The 16,185-nt window shown below is 44.3% G+C and overlaps 1 protein-coding gene across 1 annotated transcript in view; it reads left to right on the forward strand.

Annotated features, from left to right (window-relative positions):
* COL20A1 (collagen type XX alpha 1 chain) overlaps positions 1-11,839 on the forward strand; it is a 47,886-nt gene extending 36,047 nt beyond the window's left edge. Inside the window, exons 28-39 of the mRNA XM_086622874.1 lie at positions 2,177-2,230; positions 3,153-3,248; positions 3,744-3,797; positions 4,131-4,184; positions 4,523-4,576; positions 5,924-5,995; positions 6,699-6,734; positions 8,071-8,137; positions 8,717-8,905; positions 10,211-10,288; positions 11,115-11,270; positions 11,740-11,839. Of these exons, the coding sequence (XP_086479000.1) occupies positions 2,177-2,230; positions 3,153-3,248; positions 3,744-3,797; positions 4,131-4,184; positions 4,523-4,576; positions 5,924-5,995; positions 6,699-6,734; positions 8,071-8,137; positions 8,717-8,905; positions 10,211-10,288; positions 11,115-11,270; positions 11,740-11,753 (924 nt within the window). The 3' untranslated portion in view covers positions 11,754-11,839. The remainder of the gene's footprint in view (positions 1-2,176; positions 2,231-3,152; positions 3,249-3,743; positions 3,798-4,130; positions 4,185-4,522; positions 4,577-5,923; positions 5,996-6,698; positions 6,735-8,070; positions 8,138-8,716; positions 8,906-10,210; positions 10,289-11,114; positions 11,271-11,739) is intronic.
* The last annotated feature ends 4,346 nt before the right edge of the window (positions 11,840-16,185 follow it).

Raw genomic sequence — 16,185 nt, forward strand, 5'->3', positions numbered from 1 at the left:
CTTAAGTTCATCAAGTCCAACCATTAACCTAACACTACTAAGCCCACCACTAACCATGTCCCCAAGCACCACGTCTACATGCCTCCAGGGATGGTGACTCCACCACTTCCCTGGGCAGCCTGTTCCAATGCTTGACGACCCTTTTGGTGAAGAAATTTTTCCTAATATCCAATCTAAACCTCCGCTGGTGCAACTTGAGGCTGTTTCCACTTGTCCTACCTCAGGAAACTTTGCTGTCCTCCTCATGCCAATGCAAGGCTGAGAGGTGCCCTTCAGATTTGAGATGCTGATGAAACGGGGAGACAGGGAGTTGGCAATGCAACAGCTGCAGCTGGGAACAGGCTGAGCAGTTCCTGGTGCCACGTTAATCCTCTTAGGAGAGGAGGACAGATCACCCTGGTGCCTGCAGAGGTTTTGTGGATTGGAGGCTCTGAAACTCTTTGCGGGTGAAAACACCACCACAAAACCTTCCTACCTGGTTTCGGTGTTAAGTGGGAGCCTTGTAAGTGTCTGTGTGGGTGGGCAGTGTAAAGAGGAAGGGGAGATGTTGCAGTCCTGCCCAAAGCAGACCCCAGAGCATGCTGTCTTTACCGTGAATGGGAGCTGCAAGAAAACCCTGAGGAAAATGGTGGGGAAGGGGTAACAGTCATTAAATACGTAACACGGTCAGGGACAAAGGGCAGATGAAATGTTTTGCCTTATCCATGACAGACACAGGAGAGTCACCATGGGCAGTCCCTATTCCAGGAGAAAATATTCCAGTTAAACACTAGGAAGAAGTTATTAAAAAAGTTTGCTTTTTGGAAGTCTGGGGGAAAACATTTTATTTGCACAATGCAACCGAAACCTGACAACCTGTCCAGAGCACCCCGTTTCAACCACTCTGGGTGCTTTTTTCCTGGAAAATAACCATTAAAAAAAAACATTGGCCCCCTTTCAGATCACCTCTTGCATTACAGTGGTTGAACTGTGAATTCAGTTCCACGCTTTGCAAGGAACAGCGCCTCGTTGCAGAGTAATTACTTGCTCATTCTGGTGGAAGTTTAATTACACAGCACGCTCCACTCTCAGACTTTGCTTCAATATTCTAAGTGCATAATTACCAGGTTGCATTGCCCTGTGGTTTAAACATCTCTGCAGCACGACCCTTTAAAGAGCAGGACTCTTTTAAGCATTATAGAAAACACAGTTTTGACACATAACCTTATCTTCACACCACTAAACCTTTGGTAATTTGCTGCAGTTACAAGAGCACTCGGTTGCTATTTTTAAAACTCCAGTTAGCAAGATCGTGTCCCACCCACTGTCCTTAATGAGTGTTTTTGACCAGGTCCATTCTGAAATGAGCTTCTGGGTGCTTCTGAAAGCACCTTTCCCAAAGCTCCCTGTCCGTGCTTCTTAATTCAGATCCATTAGTTTATTTTAGAGTCAAGAATAGAAACTTTCAGATTAAGATGTCAAAAGTTCACATGACACTGGTTCATGCCAGAAGATTGGTTTCTTCTCTCCATCCAGCAGTTATGCAGATGCAGAGCTAAGCCAGGTCTCTCCAGAGCTGGTTGCTGTCCCTGATCTCAGTGTATATCTATTCTCTTGACATGATGCTATAAAAACCAACATAGTCCCAAAGGGTTATAGATGAGAGCACCTCTTCTTTCTCCAGTGTGTTCCCATGTTCCTATGGATTTGCTGGGGGAGTTGGAGGGAGAAGGTTGAGAAGGTTGGAACTTCATCCCTCTGTGCTGGTGATGAGTCCAGCGTACCCACCGCCTGGCACAGAGGGGCTGTGCTGTTCCTCTCTTCTCCTCTTTTCCACATTTGCCAGATGACTTGATTCATTTTCTTCTTGTCTCCATATGCCATGAGGTCTCCAGGACAGGAAACATCTTTCATTGTGTGCACAGCAAAGTGCACCAACTTCTGTCCCCAGGCTTCTGGTTACATAACAATAAAGATTATGATGTTATCATAGAATCAGAGAATGGTTTGAGTTGGAAGGGACCTTAAAGATCTAGTTCTGACCCCCCTGCCATGGGCAAGGACACCTTCCACTAGACCCTGTTGCTCAAGTTATATATATAATAATAATTATATATACTATATAAATAGTGACATTGTATATAATAAGTACAGATATAATATATATCATAACAGCAGCTTTGTGTCCTACTGGCAGGGCAGCCCTGGGAGGAGAGGACCGCAAGGGGAGCAGGGGGAGCCAGGGCCCAAGGTGAGTCCTGACACTCAGCACCCCGCTGGCTTTGTTTGCTCCAGGCTGCGTCGGAGGCGTGATGCCGGAGCGGGGGCTCCTCTGTTAGAGCAGCTGGATGTGTTCATTCCCAGTCTGAGATGGACTCCTTAGGCTGGGGACTGTCTCACTGCACCGAGCAGAGCCCAACAGAGCCTTAAGAACTGACATATTGAGGAGGATAGGAACGTTTATTATTAATTAAATGCTCAGTTGGATTTTGGAAATTGAGCTGGTGGACCTGAGCGTGCTGGATAAATGCAACGTACGTGGTCAGCACTGTTCTCTGAAAGCAGCCTTGCTGGAAATGGTCAGTCTTTGCACTGTGCTTGTTCTGGCTGCCAAGCCTCTGAACCAGACAGGCTGGTGGTGCTCTGGGGCAGAGCAGCGTGAGGAGTGAAGCAGAACAAGAACCACACAAAGCCTTCAGGAGCAATCCCAAGGTGAGCACAGGGAATGGCTGGAGTTTACTGCTCCACTGATCAACACAGCCCGTTGGTCCCTTCTTCGGAGTAACGTCTGGGAAAGCAGCATGGTTACAGGGGAAAGATTTTGGGAAAAGAATGAGAATTAATGGATATCTCAGCCACGGGTTAAGGAATGTTTCCCTTTGCTCTCTGGCCACCTTAAATAACAAGAGCAAGCCGCTGCTCGGATGGTGAATTGTACTTTGCTATGCACCATCAGCAGCTTTGGTGTTTTCTCCCATGAAAGATGCACAAAAACCTTGGACTAAAAAGGCAAAGGCAGCTGAGGTTACTAGAGATCCCCTCAATATGTCCTGACTTTGTCTTGAATCCTGCAGATGGTTCATGCTGGCCGAGGTCATTCAGTGCAGCCCATGTGGAGCTCAGGCACTAATTGCTTTCTTTCCTTACATTTGATTTCATGTCTTTGGCTTTAGGGTGAACCAGGCCCACCTGGACAAGTAGGACCAGAGGGTCCCAGTGGCCAACAAGGCTCTCCAGGTTCCCAAGGAATCACGGTTCAGGGTCCTGTGGTACGTGATCTATTTCACTGCCTTTTTCTGCCACTTGCTCTTTGCAGTTAGAACACGTCTTAGGAATCAGTGTCTCAATAAAGCCCTCAAAACGTGATCTACGTACTTACATCATCCTTACTAACAGCTGGACAGCTGTGCTAGGGAGCAATGATGATCATTTTTTCATGCTGATGAGGCCCTGCCCTTGGTCATTCTGGCAAAAGGCTGCGTTTGTCCAGACTCTCCCTGACGTGTCTTCAATGAAAACAGCCCAGAGGAGTGTTCAGGAATTTTTCTTTGCAATGATCATCTTTGCTTGGCAAGGGGTGGAGGTGGAGGCTGCTGTGTGCGTGTCTGGGATGCCAGAAACTCCATGCACATGGTGTGGCTGCAAAGTTCCTGTAGGACAACCAAAAGCAGGAGCAACTTGGGACGTGGATTTGGAGCAGCAGGATGGTGTTTGCCTTAAAGGATGCTGCAGTGTGCCTAACTGTGCTTCTATTTTAATCCAAGGGACCACCAGGAATTAAAGGAGAGAAAGGAGACACTGGAAGTCCTGGCATGCAGGTAACAGTAGACACCATTCCTTCCAACTATCTCAAAAGTTTGTCCATTTTTCCCAGTAACAACTTTAAGCAAGATTGAAAAGCCATAGAGTTGTTACTGTTGTCTGCTTGGAAACTGTCTTTCATTTCCCAAGGGAAACTGAGTTAGTTGGTGCAAGAAAGACAGACCTATCTGGAAGCTAGATATAGTGGAATCAAAGGTGGGATAACAGTGATTGCTCTGTTTAATGAATAACTGTTTTTCTTGCATCTTTTTCCTTATGTCCCCTGTTAAAAGATGAAGTAGGGCACTGACAATCAGACGCCAACTTTACCCAACAATTCTGATTTACAGGGCATTCCTGGTGTGCAGGGAGCTCCAGGCAGGGATGGTCTTCAAGGTGCAAAGGTAAAACATCTCACCTCCGATTTCTTTTTTTTTGTAATGCATGGGTGCTGTGAGTGTACCAGCAGAGACCCGAAGCATCCAGCTCTCCTAACGCACTCAGTGTACAAGTGAATGGTCTTTTCACAAAACCAGAGGGATTGGGGGAAAAAAAATAGGGAGTAATCTCAAGTGTGGCCAAATTTGGCCAGGTGCCGCCCTTCTTGCCTGCTTGGCAGATGCATTTTTTACCAGTTCCTACTAAGCTTCTGTTAAAAGCAGCACATGGGAAAAACCACCTCACTACTTACTGGGTCTCTTTGAATCCTCTCGTTAATAAATGGCTGGATTTGGTTTTGCAGGGGGTGAGGGGATTAGAAGGCACAGCTGGGCCTCCAGGACCTCCTGGACCAAGGGTGAGTACTCACTGTGGGTGATGCATACTGAAAACTCTTCCTCATCAGGAGCTCGTGGGAAGCTTTGCCCCAGCAAGGAGATGCTTGTTCTGCTATTTTTGCTTCCCTGGTGCTACTGTTTCTCAACTGTTGGTTGAGTTTGAGGTACCTGGGCTTGTTAGACTGAAATCTGTAGGAGCTGGAGGATGCAAACAGGTGTGAAAGGTTTCCCCCCACACCATATCCAATATCTGCTGCCAGGGCTGTATGTAGGTGGGTATATTTGCACTCTGTTGTGCTCGGGATAGCAGAACCTTAAGATCTGTTGATTTACATCTATCTGCTAATTTGTAGGCACCACAGCCCTTCCAAGTTCTGTGAAACAGGTGCACGTCACTTTACATGGGAAACTGAACCAAATTTGGTTTTAGGTGGTGGGTGGTGGGCCTGATGGTTGCTGTTTCTCACTGCTGAGTTATAAGGAATTTGGCAATCTTGAATAGTGTGAGAGGGGGATTGCTCACTGCTGTCTTTGCGTTAGACCCCACAGTAGTTGTGGTGAAGTCAGGTGTTTGTGGGAGCTGAGGTGGAATTCAGCTCATTACTTTGAGTCGCTCATCCTGGGAAGATGTGGAGGCAGCCTGGTTGAACCTCAGCTCTTTAAAAACAAGGAGAACACTGCAGCCTCCAGAGCAGGCTCTGCAAGATGTTCTGGTGCTGCCTTGAAGACTTCTTTCATTTTCACTGATCAGAAGTGCTGCTAATCTCTATTGAGCTTAAACGTAACAGCTGGAAAATTATAGAAGAAAGTATTTCTACTGGCTGCTTTCGGCTTGGTTTTTTCTTCCCTTTATGGCTCCAAAGGCCACAGAAACTTCACAAAGAGGAGATGACCAAAGAAGGCACTTCCCACTCTCTAAGCTGCTGTTACTGTTGTAATGTATTAGAGGCAAACGCAGGTCTCAAAGGAAAAAGGAAACATCAGCATGGTATTAGGAAGCTGAAGAAAAGGGTTATGTTCTAGGCTGTGCCTAAATCTGAATATATAATGAAGGATCTAAAGCCTGTAGGGTAAAAAACACTTTGCAGTTTGTTGGCACCACTCAGCTTTGCTGGCTTGGCCATAATTGAGACAGTAATAGGAAATGATGTGAACATGACTCATACACGATACGCTCTTCACTCTGGACTCATGGCTGGACGAGGTACTGACATAAAGCTTAAGGCTACAATGCCCTTGCTAGAGTCCTCTAAACTCAAACTGCTGGTGCCCCTGGAACTGTAGGGAGATGTCAGCCTTGAAGAGAAAAAGAAGAAAGTTAGGAAGTAACTGGACTTTTATCTGTGTCTTGTGATTAATGTCTGCAGGGTTTCCAAGGAGCGACAGGCTCCCGAGGCAGCAGTGGTGAGAAGGGACCTCCGGGTGATGTTGGGCCAACAGTAAGTTGCTGCTTTTGGGTCTCAAAGGAGGCCAAGACATGAAATAATTGAGTGGAAACAAGCTGCTCCCACAGCAGCTCTCCCTCAGAGTCTAAACAATATTTTTAATTCACACTCATCCTTGTTAAGTAGACGTCTGGATGTGCAAAGCCCTGGCTACTTAACTGTTGATAAAGCATTTAACAAATCCCACCTCCCTTTGCTCTCTGTGGATTCTCAAGCTACACAAAACCCAACATCCAAACAAATTTCTGGTGTAAGATTCTAGAATAAAGTCAGAGCAAGTCCTGAGCTGGAGTAGCCAGCGTTGGGCTTGTAGGGGAAACCATAGGTCTAGATGTCACAGTTATTTCTTCTTCTCAGATGTTAAAAACCACCTGCTATGTTGGGAAATCCATTCTAAGATTGTATCTGAGGAATTTCTGCATCCCTGTTCATGGTGCTTTATGGCACTGCTCCAGCTGCTTTTTTACTATTCTTTTTCTTAAAAAATAAACAAAATATTCCTAAGAGCTTGAAGCTATTCTAGTCGCTGTTGTGAGGTCAAGGAATCAACTCTTGTTTTCCCAAGAGTGTGGGAAACAAACTTTGTGCTCCGTGTCCCGCTAACATAACCCACATCCTCATTGATTTTTTTTTTTTGTTTTCTTCTGCTCTTCCTTTCCCTAGACTTTCTTTTTTTTTTTCTTTTCCTTCCTTGTAGGGGCTGCCGGGTCCAAAAGGAGAAAGAGGAGAGAAAGTGAGTTTTTGTGTTGCTAGGCAGCAACGCTGCCCCTGTATCCTACACTCAGAAAAGTGGATGTGGTGACCTGCTTTGCAAACTGTGCTTCCAAATACACCCCAGAGCTTTCTAGTGTTGGATAACTTCGTGTACCTATAGCGTGTTGCCTTTCCATTCACCTGCACTGGCTGTGCTGGTGGGACAGAAATAATCCTGCAGCAGTCAAGAGCTCCTTAGTATCAATTGTAGTAATGAAGAAGAAATGCCAACTGCAAATCCATTTTTTTGCTGAGAAGGAAAAACCAAACCCACTTGGCTTCACTGAGTTGTTCTTTTTTTGACGTATTGCAGAAGAGGGGACTCATTTGTCATAACCCTCTGGCACATCCCAGCACAGAGCCTCTGAGGTCGGGAGACCTGAGCTGCCTTCAGAGGTGATTTTATTGTGAGAGGAAGTTTTTCTCATCCTGTCTGTTGGTTAAAAAGAAACCCTGCATCTTTCTAGGAGTCTCAGTCTCATTGCCAAGACTGACTGATGTGAATCAGGCTTCCAACAGGAGTGAGCTGCCTTTGTCTTAAATTAATGCTTCAATATTAAAATTTTTAACACCATTCTCCTTCCATTCCCACCAGTTTTTCCTTTTCTATACATTTTTTTTTTTTGCAGTGGGACTTTCCTTTTTCCCCTCCCTTGGCTGCTGTGCTAAGATTTGTTTTTTCAGCCTGGGTAATCTGCACAGTGATCTAACCAGACATGTATATTTTATAGACATTTTTGGAAGCATGCAGTGTGTTTCGTTATGAATTTTCACAGATAGAGTCAGTGTTTAATTTTAAGCAGCTTTTTGCATTTTTATCACTTTTCCCTGCTTTTCTAAAACTTTCTAAAGAACCTCTCAGATATGATTTATTTATAATACAGCAACAGTAAGAATCAATATTCATAAAAGATTTAGGCAAAGATAGGACGTTGTAATATCTGATCATATTAAATGTTTTACATATCACAGAACACTGAGTTACAGACATAACATCTTTTTTGATAAAATTTGAGGGTGAAATTTACTCTCCCTTTTTTGGTAGCTTCGGTAATTATTGAGATTCAGTCTGGGCTTTTTGATGTGTAGGAGAAAAGCAATTATTGATGTTTCCCAATTTCAATTCTATGGCTTCAGAGCTTTGTAATGAATAAATAAAGCTGAATTTCACAGTAATTAATGTCTCTGAAACTCAAGCTGACAGAAAGAACAGGCAGAAAGCTATCATGCATTATGATATCGATCCTTTAAAAAAGATACTAATACTTTCTATTTTTTTTTTTTTTAAATATAAAAAAAAAAATGTTTCACTTTAGGGGGAACCACAGTCCTTGGCCACAATTTACCAGCTCGTTAGCCAGGCCTGTGAGCGGATGATTCAGAGTGAGTATAACCAGCCCAGCTCCCGAGTGTCTTCACAACTCTCCAGCAGTGGTGAACAGAACCAGAGGGGAGACAGCATGAAGCTGCAGTGACCCAGGGAGCTCCTCCTCCTCTGCTGAGCACCACGCATAGCAAATGTCCCATCACAGGCTCCCAGTGCTACATCGGTTTTATTGGGTGGTATTAGCACAGAGACCTGTCAAACATTTCTTTGGAAACCCCTTTGGCACTTTGCAAAGACTCCTTTTTTTTTTTTTTTTCTCAAGCTTGAAACTAATTTGAAAGAAATTGTTCTTTCGGTGATTTTTTTCTGATTCCTCTTGAGATGAGACATTTTTGGTAAAGCTCCTGTGCTGTGATGCGTGAAGAGAAGCAGCGGTTTGCCCAAGGTCGGGCAGCAAAGTCATGACTCATCTGGCCCATCTTCCTCTTCAGTTTCTGGCTTTCTCAGTTTGGACTGACAGCTTTGTAGCACTAGCTGATATTTTTAAGTACCTTTTTAGATGACATCCCCTGGTTTTATCTCTTTTCTGAATTTCTCAGCCAAAGAAATACTCATTTTCTGTCTTCCCTTCTCAGCTCACGTGTTGAAATTTGACTCATTCATTCATGAACATGCAAGGAAGCCAGTTCCCATTTGGGAAGAAAGGTTAAAACCAGGAGAACCAGGACCACCAGGTCCTCCAGGTCCCCCTGGAAGCAACGGAGAAAGAGGAGAAAATGGCATCCCTGGACAGCGAGGCAAAGATGGGTATCCTGGAGAAAGAGGTATGGACAGAAGTGTTTGTAAGCATTTTTTACTATAACTTTGATACTTTAACTAAATATTTCAGTGCCTCAAGCAGTACTGTAAAGGTAACTCATGATATTATCTCATCTGATTACTATTTTCCTCTTGGGCTTTTCTCTTCTAGGAAGAGAAACACAAGCTAGATAGCTCAGAGCAGGGAGAAGACAGATGCAGCCCACTCTTTTTGCAAGCTCTGCTTTGAGACGAAGGCCAGTTTGTAGATTTTGGGGGATGGAGAGGATGATTTTAGAGGGCAGGAGGCTTTCCCTACAGAAAGGCAGAAGAAACAGCCATTTGGATGAACGTGTGGCAGTGGAACAGATCACCTCTGGGCAGAAATGATAAGTCTTGGAAAACACTGAGGGAAGGCATGAGGCAACTGAAGTAATATTCAAAGTGGAAGTAGGTTTCTGGAGCAGTAGTTCCAACAACAAAAGCCTCACACGTGGCTAAAGAAACAGATTAATGTCATCTCAAACAGTGGCACCAGCATTTGCACATGGATGAGGGAATAGTGGGGATACGTTTTGTATGGATTTGCAGATGTTTGTCGGTGGCTCGAGTAGTTGTCTGTCAAAATAAAATTAAAAACATTGGTTTCAGTGGTGTTCTAACACCTCCAAGTAATTAGGGACCTTCTGTTTAGCTCCTGCTCTGGCACTATTCTGTTTTAGCTGGTATCTGCACAGCTTATAAAAATGTCACTTAAGAGAAAAGGAAAGTAACAACCTGCCGTCGAGTGAGGAGATAGGAGAAGACAGATCTCAGTGGAAAACAATCTAAAGGACACAGCTGTTCAAAATATTTACATCTTCAATATATGAAAACCAGTATTTTGTCAAAATGCACCTGTTTCACTGAGATGTTCTGGTTTCGTGAGCAATTTCCTGTGAAAACAGCAATCCTGACTTACCAGCACGTGGCCAAAGAGATGGTTCAGCTTTGTGACTTGTCTGGGCCATGCGAAGAGCATGGGAGTGGACCTCATGCTCAGATCAGTGCACCAACACCAGCGCTGTGAATTTCTCTGTGAAAATCTCGATTTTCACCCATATTAACTGCAACTCAGCGCTGGCTGGAGCCCTATCAGTCATGGGCAACTGGCCACTCTTGAAAAGAGAGTAGGTCCCCAGACAGAATTAAGGGAAATGAATATTTCTCTGTGTTGCCAAAGGCTATGACTTTACTGCTCTTCAACATCTAAGAAGAGCCTGGTGGGAGCATTAATTCAGGGTGAAATGCAAAGTGCAGTGAAGTGACATTTATCTCTTCTCTCTGATTAGGTGCCCCAGGGCCCAAAGGAGAAAAAGGGATGCCTGGAGCCAGTGAGGAAGGGATCCAAGGACCCAGAGGTAGAACAGGTAGAGTGAATATGAATACGACCTCTTTGTATTGACCCAGTGGGACCATCCAAAGCTCACCAGCTGCCAGATTCAAAGCGTTGTTCAGCCTTAGGACCACTGTGGTGGGGCAGATTGACCTTCCCACCCCAGGACTGTCAGCAGCATTCTGGAGGGCTCCTCTCTGCTGGGACTCAAGAGATGATTGCTCCAAGCAGTCCCTTCCCTCTGGTACCCATTCCCAGGTAATGATGTATTTTAAGGACCTGAGACACATCCAAGGAGTTTTAGTTTTGCTGCCTTTTTACATGCAAGACCAGATGCTCAGGGAATAGAAACTTTGAAAATTCAGCTCGTGAAGCACAAGGGTTTTAGACTAATCTGTCAGGATTTGGCGTACTCCTCCATCCTGATCCCTGTTGCTTAAAATCCGTGGGAGGTTTGCCACTGACGTAACAAATCAGGCACTATTGAGGGAATATGGTCAAACATGTTCTTCTGTATTTTAATTTTTATAGCAAAGGTTTAAATACACAAAAATACAATGACTCTGAGATGGATCCTGGGGTTAAGGTGATTTTCTGCATTGACACATAAGTGGACTTTGGATTCTTATAACCAGGCTCCATTTTTAGCCAAACTGGGTACCCTTAAGGTCAAAAATAAGCTCTGGTTACTGGGATTCAGAAGACGTTTTCCCACTGGCAGGTCCAATTCTTCCACCAAAATGAGGAAACAATACTCAGAAAATTAACCACCATGTAGGATGGAGAAAATACAGTAGAGGTATTACACTGAAGCAGTTAAAGTAGACATGCAATAACTTACAGTGCTTCTCCTTCTTCAGGCCCACCAGGAGAAGTTGTGCTGGGAAAACCAGGCCCGAAGGGTTACCCTGGAAATGCTGGTCCTCAAGGTTTTCCTGGTGTCAGAGGGCAGCCTGGGCAGTCTGGATATCCAGGGGGTTGTGATATCTCTGGATGTTATGGGGCAGGTAGAAGAGGTAAGTATAGACTATCTCAGTGCCGAAGTTTTAGAACTTTCTCTTCAGCCAGGCAGAGACCTCTGTGCATCCTTCAGGCACTGTCAGTCCTGCAGGAGCCTCCTTTGCAAAGCAATCAGGATGATTCACGTGCAATTCATGTAGATGAAAGGCAGTTCAATTGACTGCTCCTCAGCCATTCTTCATAGATTAACGCATAATTGCAGCAGTAGCAGAGTGATCATGGAGGTATCTGCGGTTCTTAATGTCCCCAGAAATGTTTCCACAGTGGATGGGGAGGAACGATATCTCCGTTCCTACGAATACCTTTCACGGAGGCTCAGTTGTACAAAGTCCTGGGAAATGAGGAAAATCACTGGCACCGAACAAAAGATTTACAAGGGAAAATAATTAATTCTACGTCATTCCTTCTCAGTACTTGACACCGATTTATTTGTTTGCTCAGGGGCCTCATCTCCTTTCCACACAGATTTCATCCCCTGACGGCTGATGGGGAGGCAGCCGAAGATGTTGTTTTGCCCTGGGAATCTCTGGGTGAAAGCTCCATGTGCTCCAAAAGAAGCAGCAACCTGAACACCGATTTTATTTTATTTTTTTGTAATGTCCCATCGTCTCTATACGGACAAGTCAATCAAACACTGAATTCACCCAACCAGCCTGTGTTCAGGTGACCCATCCGTCTGCGTTTCGGCATTGGGCAGCTGCAGTGCTCAAACTCGCATCGCCTGTCCCACAGCACGACAGAGACACAGTCAGAGGTGCAGGCTGACGGACTTGTAAGAAAAAGAAATAATGTATTGCAATGCTCAGAAATAACAGATAATTTTTGCCCATTTGTCTGCTCGTGGTTTTTTTTGTTTTTTTTTTTTTTTTTTTTGTCACTCCTATTTATGATGACCAGATGGTCGTTAACAGTTCCACTTACCTTATTTGCTCCTTCTCGGGTTGTTCCTCACGGACAATAGGGTTCCAGTTAACAGTTCTCGTTATCTTTATGGCTCTAGATGGCTACTTAGCTGCTGCTTCTCAGGTCAAGCCGCCCAATGTCATCATTCAGGAGCCTCTTACCTATATCGGTATTTTGCTAAACTATTTGCTGTGTTGCAATGCCTGACTGCTATTTTCCATATCATCCCCAGCACAGAGAAAAACAGCACCTCCAGATGCAAATCCACTGGAGCAAAACTGTCTTTTCTGTTGGTCGACCAGGTGACATAGTCCAGCATCATTTTGATTGTTTCTGCTTTTGGCAAAAGCTGATGGCTTCTTGGCAGGGGTGTTACGTGCACAAGCGTCGCAGCCAGCTCACCGTGATACCCCAAATCCCGCCGTTCAGCCTCGTTCTCTGGGGTTTGGTAAGTGCCAAGCAAAGCCTTAGCTCAGAGCGAGCCCAGCTGTGTACCGAGAGGAGCTGGAGATGATTAACCAACTGGCCTTTTGCATCTCAGCCTCCTGCAGCATCAGTAGCTACTATATATTTCATCAAGTAGAATATTGAATAGCTCCGAGTCTGACTTTTATATTTCTGACATGGAGGTAATTGTCATGTTACACCCTTTTCCTTGAGTGACCCATAGTCTAATATGTACCTGCAAGAAACCCTACAGATACTGGTAAAAACCTCCTCCTTTACAATCACTACTTTAGGTAGTGCTCAGTTACACTGCTTGTAAACTGCCCCTGCTTCAGAAACAGTTGTGAACTGATTTAAACCTGGAGCAACAAAATTTTTTTTTTTTTGCAAAAGCAGAATGAAGCTGGAAGTATCAGCACAGATTTTTCAAAGATGTTAAGAGGCAAAAAACAGAGCATCATGCATATTCCTATGCACTGAGTTTGAATGTGCAATTTCTGCACCTACATGCAGCCTGGTAGCTGGATACTCATATGGCTATAGCCAACCTTTGGAAACTTAACAGTGAATACATCCATATTTAGAAACTAGATTGTCACATAAATACCAAAGAGAAAGAGGTCTGCCTTCAGAAAACTAGGTTGTTTAGACATGGCATGCAAATATTGTTTCTTCTTGCCATTATGGAAAAAATCCTATAGAATTAAGAAATTTTGCTAAAGGAATATTTGAATGCATCAGTCTTGTAGGGGATTTATCCTACAAAAGAAGTCACATAAAAATGTGATTGGTGCATCCTGTAAGTATTTAACATAGTTCTTGGCTTAATGTATGTTCATTCTCTAGAAACTCCCAAGAATTAATGTTTTCAGTATGACATGCATTCCCTTTGGAAAACGTAGGAAAATGCATAGAAATACCACTCTGATAGAAGTAACATTTCTCTTCACTTTAGAGCTTTCCAGACTTGCCTTGACATATGAAATAACAATCTTTCTAGCTTAGATGAAGTGTTGCTGCAGACAAAGCTCCAGCCAGAAGAGAAACGAGAGGTCAGAGGAGCTGAAGTATGCAGCACATTGGGAATACGGGGTTTGGAAAGAGATGTGTTCATTGGGATAGACACCCTGCACAGGTGTTGTGGAGTTGTAGATATTTCCCGTTATGCAGGTCAAAGAGCTTTTGATTTGTGTTTTCCCTATCTCTGAAAAATGAAGATATTGTGAAAATACCCGCCCCCGAACCTGCATTAATCTGCATTCAGCTGGTTCTGGTTTGGCACTGGGTATCAAACCCAAGGCTTGCGGCAGCCGGCGGCGGGCAGGGAGGGCAAGGAGGTAAAAGGGGGACCCTGCACAGCAGAACCTGCAATCATTGCCCTGAAACACTCACAAACTGGGGAAGGTAAGCAGCTCAATGTGGAACATCTGCATTTCGCAGGTAGTTCTGCTTCCTTTCCGATTTAAATTAGTGCAGCCAAATTCCTGGTTCTGAACTCACTGTTCTGCCCGTCCAGATCTGGCAACTGCAGGTGATTTGACACAGAGCTCCTTTATTTTTCTTTATCGACTGTTTTTGAAAGTTGCTAACATCCTTTTACTGCCTGCCTTGGGATTTAATCTATTTGGTAGAATTTCGAGTGACATTTGCTTTTGTCTGATTATTTCAGATAAAACACAAAAGGATCAGACTTGAACAAAATCGGGTCCCGGAAAGGCTATTGATTAGGAGGCAGACAACTTGCACAAACAACTTGTCCATTTACGTTCCTAAACTTTGTCCCATGAGTGGTTTTATTAACTTGAAATGATGGAGATATTCAGTCCACCTGGTATCACGGAGCATATGTGCAAGTGCTTTGTAACCTAATGCCTTGAAGCCAAGGAGCGTTTCTGCTGGGAGATTTTAGGTACTGAGGGTGTCCTAATCCAGCAACGAACATTGCATGCTATGAAACAGCAAAAAGAAAAGATTTCAGTGGTTGGAGAAACACAGCAGCCCTGAAGGCAGAGGTGCAGGGAGGCTCAGAAGACCCTGCCCAGCCCACATTGCAGTTCCCTCCCCGCTCAGCCAGTACAGAAACCAGCCATTTGAGAATATCAATATCCCACACTCTTTGCTGAGCACAACCTGTTGTTTTCCCTCTTGTGCTGTTCTTCAGCACACTTTGTACTTTTCTGGCCCAATTTACCACTTTTAATGCAAGCTGTAGTTAAGTGGTGTCGTTCACTAGCAACGCAGTTTAAAACATTCTCCTGCAGATCTTTCCTTAGTAGGGACTTTGTTCTCAAAGCTTTAATTGCTACAAAGAAAAGTTTGGATATTAATTTTTCCGGATTTAAACCCGTTTTCTGGATAAACCTTGAATTAACCTCAGTGCATGAATTTACCATTTCCTTGTGAAATCCCACGAGTTCTCACCATTGCTTCACCTTTGCAGACTGATGCCTGTTTGCCTCCCCTTCTGTTCGGTCCTTATTAAAACCTTTTGTCCTGATTTGCCCATTCTTATTGTTGCCCTTCAGTAATCTCTGTCATAGTGCCTTTCTTTTCCACACAGCGTGTAGTGTGACATCATAACTTTAGTTTCTTTAAAGCTTCTATCCTCCCATCTCTAAATTGCAATAAATTTGGATTTTTAGTTCTGCTGCAGAGCTTGACCCAGCTTGCGCTGCGAGATTCTGGCAGAGGCTGAGGACCTTTCAGAGGCAGATTTTTTTTTGCTACAAGCATCATGTTAAGGTATTAAATCAGTCTCAGGAGTAAGATACAATAAGCACAGAGGACTAACCAGCAATGCTGCTAACAAGCAGCTCTGAAAAGGCTTTCTCTAGAGCTCAACAGCTTGTCTTGACCAGATTTAAAGGGCCAGAAACCAAGAAGACATCCTGGGTGTGGATGAAAGGTCTCATAAAAGGACATCACTGCAGTGGGGGAGAGCCCATGGGGGGCTATCAAGGCAGGAGGGGCTGTTACAGGGGGATTTGCCGTAGTGCTGCATGTGGATCTGACATCTCACACGTCTGCACAAGTGGATTTCCTCCAGTCCAGTTTCCCGATAAATATCTGGAGATAAACTTATCCAAAAGGGAGGAGATACAAGCTGTGTGGATTAGCTCACCAGAGAATGAGATGATACAGTGGAAAACAGTCCTGAAAAGGCTGGGGAAATGGAGATTGCATAGATCATCCTACCAGGCAGCTGCAGATACTATACGCTGCGTGCCCTACAGCTGCCAAGGTGAGCCAGACAAAGTGAGCAGTGGGGAACCAGAAGAAAGAGGAGGTAGGGAAAAACAGAAAAATGATAACTGAGGTTATTACAGTCAGATTTCTGTGTCTTCTTGGTCTTCTTCCAGTCACGGCCAATGGAGCTGTACTGGTGGGAACACATGAAACACTATGGTGAGGATATGATCTCTCCTTCACAAGTAAAACAGAAAAGATCAGCATCTACGTCTGCTTTCTGTGATGCCTTTGGTTTTGCACTCCCAGATCCTGAAAACCAGTTACTTTGCTCTGGGTCTCTTCCAAGTCAGTTTTAGAGCTCCTGCTGTATCC

This window comes from Tauraco erythrolophus, chromosome 18, assembly GCF_009769465.1.
Source record: "Tauraco erythrolophus isolate bTauEry1 chromosome 18, bTauEry1.pri, whole genome shotgun sequence".
In the NCBI taxonomy this organism is placed as follows: Eukaryota; Metazoa; Chordata; class Aves; order Musophagiformes; family Musophagidae; genus Tauraco; species Tauraco erythrolophus.